This window comes from Sturnira hondurensis, unplaced genomic scaffold, assembly GCF_014824575.4.
Source record: "Sturnira hondurensis isolate 20B ecotype Veracruz unplaced genomic scaffold, ASM1482457v3 Scaffold0021214, whole genome shotgun sequence".
Classification (NCBI taxonomy): domain Eukaryota; kingdom Metazoa; phylum Chordata; class Mammalia; order Chiroptera; family Phyllostomidae; genus Sturnira; species Sturnira hondurensis.
The window spans coordinates 3,279,055-3,285,054 of record NW_028093845.1 but is presented as its reverse complement, the minus strand read 5'-3'; the positions used below and the strand labels follow the sequence as shown (position 1 = coordinate 3,285,054).

The 6,000-nt window shown below is 43.0% G+C and overlaps 1 protein-coding gene across 4 annotated transcripts in view; it reads right to left on the bottom strand.

The window, feature by feature from the left end:
• Positions 1-411: 411 nt before the first annotated feature.
• Positions 412-6,000, bottom strand: part of LARP4B (La ribonucleoprotein 4B) — a 79,676-nt gene continuing 74,087 nt past the window's right edge. For all 4 annotated transcript variants that reach the window (XM_037031952.1, XM_037031956.1, XM_037031954.1 and 1 more), the window contains 3 exons: positions 5,425-5,549; positions 5,243-5,342; positions 412-4,137 (listed from right to left, as the gene is read on the bottom strand). In XM_037031952.1, the coding sequence (XP_036887847.1) occupies positions 3,865-4,137; positions 5,243-5,342; positions 5,425-5,549 (498 nt within the window). In that variant the 3' untranslated portion in view covers positions 412-3,864. The remainder of the gene's footprint in view (positions 4,138-5,242; positions 5,343-5,424; positions 5,550-6,000) is intronic.

The following is a 6,000-nucleotide window of genomic DNA, read 5'->3' as shown; positions in this document are numbered from 1 at the left end:
AATGGAAAAGAAGTTAAGACAACTGGTAGAGATTGAGAAAGTATTTGTAACACATATAATAGATCATTAACAGCCAGAACTGATAAAGAATACCAGTCAATAAGAAAAAAGCCTAATAGAAAAATAAAAAAGGATATGAATGGTAATTCATCTAAGAAAAATGTTCATTTAACATCTAATTGGGCCACCTGTCTACTAAATTAACAGTAGTTCCATAGACCTTCAGCCTTTTGCTAGTGTTGGCCTCACCACTGTATAAAGCCAGACTGCTTTGTTTTTGAGGCTCTCTTATGGTCCAAAGACCACATGACCCCAACATCGGCCTTGAGGGACTTGACAGAGACATCTCAAGAGACATGGCCCTTTCACACAAGAAACAAAAGATCCTGACACAGGGCTATTTACTTTCGCGGTAAATCTTGGGTTTAATGAACACTTTCCTCATAAATACTTGATTTTAATGGTCGGTCTGAGTATCTTAAAACATTAAGCCAACTGGAGAGAACCCTCATGCTACAGGTAATTCACACGTGTGCTAAGAAGTCTTTAATAATCCAAACACAAGTTGGAGGAAATGGGTATTTCATTCTCACGTACACTGATAGGAATACACAAAAAATTATTTTTAAAAAGGTACATTCTTAAAGAATATTTTAATTTAAAAAAATCAAAAGAAAAATTGAACAGTGCCTAAATCTTTATTTTTCATAACCTACAATTTTTCCAAATTAGACAGTTTTACACTGAATGACACAAAAAGGAAACTTAAATTACCAATAGTTACACATAAGCTTGATTCCAGTCTTAATGAAAAGAATAGAACAAAAACAAAAACCCTCAAGAAAGCTTCCACATTACACTCCTGTTTTGTGAACTGGCAGCTGTTGGCTCTCCTTCAGTCTTCGATTGTCTGCTGCTTTCTGTGTAACCCCTACCGACAGCTCACACCCCCCTCACCTGCTGACATGGGGAGAAATGGAACCTGCCGCGCTCCTGACTACCGCTAGTGACAGCCACTACCGCTAGTGACAGCCGGTGGTGAGACTACAGGAGGGCCTGATACGAAACATCGTGACACTAACTCTTTAAGAAGCAACTACAATACTTGAAATTCATGTCTGGAGAAATAGGGCAGAATTCTTTTATTTCCAAAGTATCATCACACAATTGTACAAGTTAAAATGTCATTTGTGATTGTTGTATCTCTGATTCTATACCTCAAAATACTGCTGGGGAAAAACAAAGAGTTACATTTTTAAAAATGTACAAAAGCTATATACTACCAGATGTATGTTACAGCTGTCACCTGCATCACAGCTTCCAGTTGTGCCAACTCCCATTCTTTTCTGTGAGTGGAAAATCTCAAGAGTAGTATCAGAAAGGTGTGTTTTTTGGGGACATTATACAGATATTTGGCATATCACCTTTGCTTAATTAAAAAGGATGCTATAAAAATCCATCACAGCAATGTTTCACCCCTGGATGCCACGCGCCGTGGCTATGGGAGCAGTCACTGCAGTGCATGCCTCACCATACCCACTGCCTGGCCTGCTGTGGTCATGGCGACCACCTCCACCCTGTAGGCAGCCGCTGCGCTGCGCACTGACCAGCTACAGGCGAGGGCTCCACGGGCTCCAGCAGGCACCACCTCAGGGGAAAAAAGGCTTTTTTGTTATGGGGCTTCAGGACGACCACGACTACCTCTTCCAGCAGTGACCACAACACTAAGGAACTCCTAGGTTTGGAGCTTGCCTTTTCAACTCTCTACGGGACTCATTAGTTGGGCACTTATTTATGATTTTTTTCCACAGGCTATCTGACAACCACAAAGAAATAATTCCCATGTTCCTTTTACAGGCATTTGCAAAATACTAGCACTGTGGTGTACTTCTCAGTGTGTAAATGATGCTGGCTGCTCTGAGGAGGGCACCTCCCTCTGGCAAGGTAAATCATGCTGGGCTATTGGTGATTTTCAGTAGATTATTTTTCACTTCCCTTGAAGATACTGCCAGTTTCTGCTTTCTACATTACACTTCAAAAACCCTTTCACACCAGCTATGATTAGCACATATTTACATACTTTTAGGAAGAGTATGGACACATCCAAAGGCTTTCACGAGACTGTCCACTTCCCTTTGCAGTAGCAAAGAGGCAGAATCAGCTCAACACATCAGTTTAAGAGGGGAAAAAAAACTTCAACAAATTAAAATAATATTCAAACCACAACATTTAGTTTATCTACATCCAGCTCAATAGCAACATTTATAATATATCAATAATTTTTATCAGATTTTTCTCTTAAGGGTACCCTTTTAATATGTTCTGATTATTTACAACTGTACAAGCAAAGCACACACTCCCAAGTGCACATATTTAATACAGTATCGACTATTTGCATTTACAGGATTTTTAAACAATCTGAAAAAAGATCAACTGTGTAAGATCTCCAAGGTATGTTACAAACACGGCAGCTAGTCCTTGTACTCCAGTGCGCTTACTCAGTAAAACTAGCGCCAGTAGAGCCCGCATCACTGAGTAACTGCGATCCACTCATGCCAACCCAGGGGCCGGTCTCCAGGAACTCTACGCTGTCTTATACAAAAGTTAAGGCAAAGTCATTTTCAAGTTTAAATAAAATTCAAGTCTTTAAATATTGGATGGAAATAATTTTTTTTAAAAAAACCCTCAGTCTTGTTAAATAACATTTTGTGGAATAAACTTGTATGGTTACATTTAGCAGGAAATACTCTTATTTTAATGTCTGCTGCTTAGAATACTTAAAGAAAAATTTAGGCGTTTAAAAAGAAAATAATTTATATTTAACTTTATTATAAACTGCTAGCTTTAGTGCATGCGGGTTCAGAGTGCAGCACTTTTGGAAGGGAATCAGTGAGACCCTCATCTTGGAGGTAAAGAGAGTGAGAATTCTCATCCTCCATCCCACAGGGCACTGCCAACACATTCTCCCACGATTAAATAACATTCAGTCCATGTGCCGTTGGGGAGGTACAAGGAGGCGCCCACAGAAGCCAACTAATGTGAGGGAGACCTGGCCTCCCACCAGCTCATGGGAACAAAACACCACCAGGCTACAATGTCATGGTAACATGTCAGTGGGCAACAGTTTATGTTTTCATTTAAGTTCTATTCACAATGTGCTTTGAATTTATCTTACATAATAGCCACTGAGACTGGAGTGAGGAGCTGGTTACTTGCTTCGCAATGCATCAAAACTCAAGGTTTTAAGCTCTTGGGGGCTCTTTGCAGGTTCATTTTGCCCAGCAGATCAAAAACAGACTGTACTTTTTACAAAAAGCTAGGATCTAAATGAGTGCTTGGCCCTGGCCAGTGTGTGGCACCATCTGACCCCTCTCTCCTCCAGGCTACACCCACAGCATGGCCTTTTGTGCCCCCAACCACTGTCTTCAGCTTTGCCCATCCGTCTGATATCCTTAGCGATATGCACTTGCTAACCAGTTATTTTAAAAAATGAAGTAGCACAGTTCCACTTAATTTAGAAAAACTCACTATTTATAGCTTGCATTCATAGCCACATGGAGGCTTAATAAAAAATATCAATTTGTTAGGATAAATGCATTTTCTATCCTGAAAAAAATCAGACTTATGCATCACCTCCAGTTAAGCACCAACCTAAAATAAGGTTTATATTAATTAAATCCTGAAAAATAGATTTTTTTTCAAGAGGGGGAAAATCCGACTCATAGAAGAAAAATAACTTGCAGGCATCTCACGGGCCTTGTCTACACTGCAAGCTCCTAACCAGTGGCTCATTCTTGGTACCGAGTGCGACAGTGCTTAGTTGTGGCGACCTCAGCTCCTCACAGCCCTCCCTGACCCGGGCGCTCACTGAGGGGACCTGGGAGGGGTACTCTGTTCTCTGTGTGGACGCTTCCCTGTAGCGGGAGGGGAGGGCCTGCGGCCCGGCGGCCTCCTCTGGTCCCTGGGTGGTCCTGGGTTGGACTTGGGGGCAGAGGGCTCTTTCTCTGTGAGCTTCCTTTCTTCCTTCCCACAACCAACAGTGTTTGGCTTTTGTTCTTTTGGGGGTGGCAACGGGGAGGACGAAGGCTCTCTACTCGTCCTCTGGCAAATCTCGGCGTAGCTGGGTTTTCGCAGTTCCTGGAAAAAGACACAATTCTGGGATTACACGCACTACATGACGTCTGCAGGGGCAACAGATGGAAATATTGCCCTCTTAAGGTAAAGAACTTTTCAACTGAAACCAAACTTCCACATTCAAAAGTATATTTTTAAAGACTCCATACATTTCCACAATGCAGTTTCCCCTGCGGCACAGCTTTTCTCTAAGAAAGTCTAGATATATCTTATAAAAATGGGTAAAACTAGAAAAGGTATTGGTGTGTAAAGTGTTGAATGAAATCCCTGCAACTTGAAGCCTTCCTGAGCCACATGAGGCCCAAAAGGAGGCGTAAGAAAACCAGGCACCCCAAGAAGACAGGCACCAACTTTCTCTGTCCTCACTTTCTCCAAATACACTGCCATGCAGCCCAGTGCAGCCCACCTTACAAGTGAACTTCAAAATTGTCTTTAAAAATTATATATTCATCTCTAACTACAGAGGGCTCTGGTATGGGTTCAGAAAAGAAACATAGTCAAAACAACTTTGAAAATAGCAGGGTTTTCAGGTTAAGTGGGAACATTAAGGCTAAGTGACATGAGAACAGTTAAAACTATCTGACTTTTATAAATAATTTGTTAACTTAGAAATAATTTTAACCTAAAAAAATATTTTTCTTTAGAGTCTCCCTAGTGGACAGTAAGGGTTTAACTCCTTGATTTGAATGGCACAAACTCACCCAAGATCAAACTGAGGACAACACAAATCAGAACAGAAGGGGAAGGGAACAAGGGGTACAGAATGCACATTGTCCCCTACAGTCTGAGCCAGGAGACCATGGTCACAGTGCTGTCGAGGAACAGGCACGCTCAGATGAGCATGTACCCTATGGGAAACAGGAGCTGGAGTCTTGGGATTACTCAAGAGGACTACTTCACTCAGCTGACACTGAAGTAGAGAGCCCACGGCAGTGGGGACAAGAAATAAACAGTTGGCTGACATCGTTAGCACATATCCAGGACATCCTGCACAGGAAGCGCATACCACACAGAGCAGTAAAAGCCCATCAAATTGGGCTGTACTGACAATGAGCTAATTTGAGGAGGAGGAGCTGTTTTCCTCCTGCCAAGTGCCCCTGGAACCTACCGTGGTGGTGCCGTTCACCTGCACCGATTTACTGGCGGTAGTGGAAGTAAGTCTGTCTGCACTCAGGGCTTCCCTCGGCTTCTCTGCCACCTTGGGGTCCCTGTGAAATGGCCATCCAACAGGTGAGTCCCGCATGACAACATTCCCGGTGGATTAGGAGGAGGCAGCAAGATAGTACTTACTCGGGCAGGTGGGCAGGGGAAGGGGTGCACTCGTGGGCCATGGACAGGGTGCAGGGGGCTGGACCTGGGGGCTCTCTGGGGGTCGCTGCAGGAAGAGTGCTCGTGCCTGCATCCGCGCTGTGACTCTGAAAACCGTTGAGAGTTTACAGTCAGGTAGAGAAGCACGGGTCACATCTTATAATAATCTACAACACACCAACAGGAGTACCAGCCCGAATGACGCACATGGCTGCCCGCCCTCCTCCCAGGGCACTGGCTAGGTGCTGTCACAAAGAGTGTGCAGAATCAGAAAATGAAACACAGCCCAAGCCTGTCCTCCTAACAACTCACTCATAGTCTCGGGGCCCTCTTCTGTGCTTCCACTATATTATCTGCAAGTTTGTTTTCCCAAATAAACAAATATCAAAAATACCTATTCATCTCCAACAATCCTGTAGCCTAGCATAGCTTGGTACATAACAAATGCAGATATCTGTTAAACGTGGAATTCTTAGTACAGTTAAATAAAACCAATAAAAACCAAAAATGCCAACACCTCCATACCAATGTAATTTGAATTTGGAGTGTCCTGAGGTG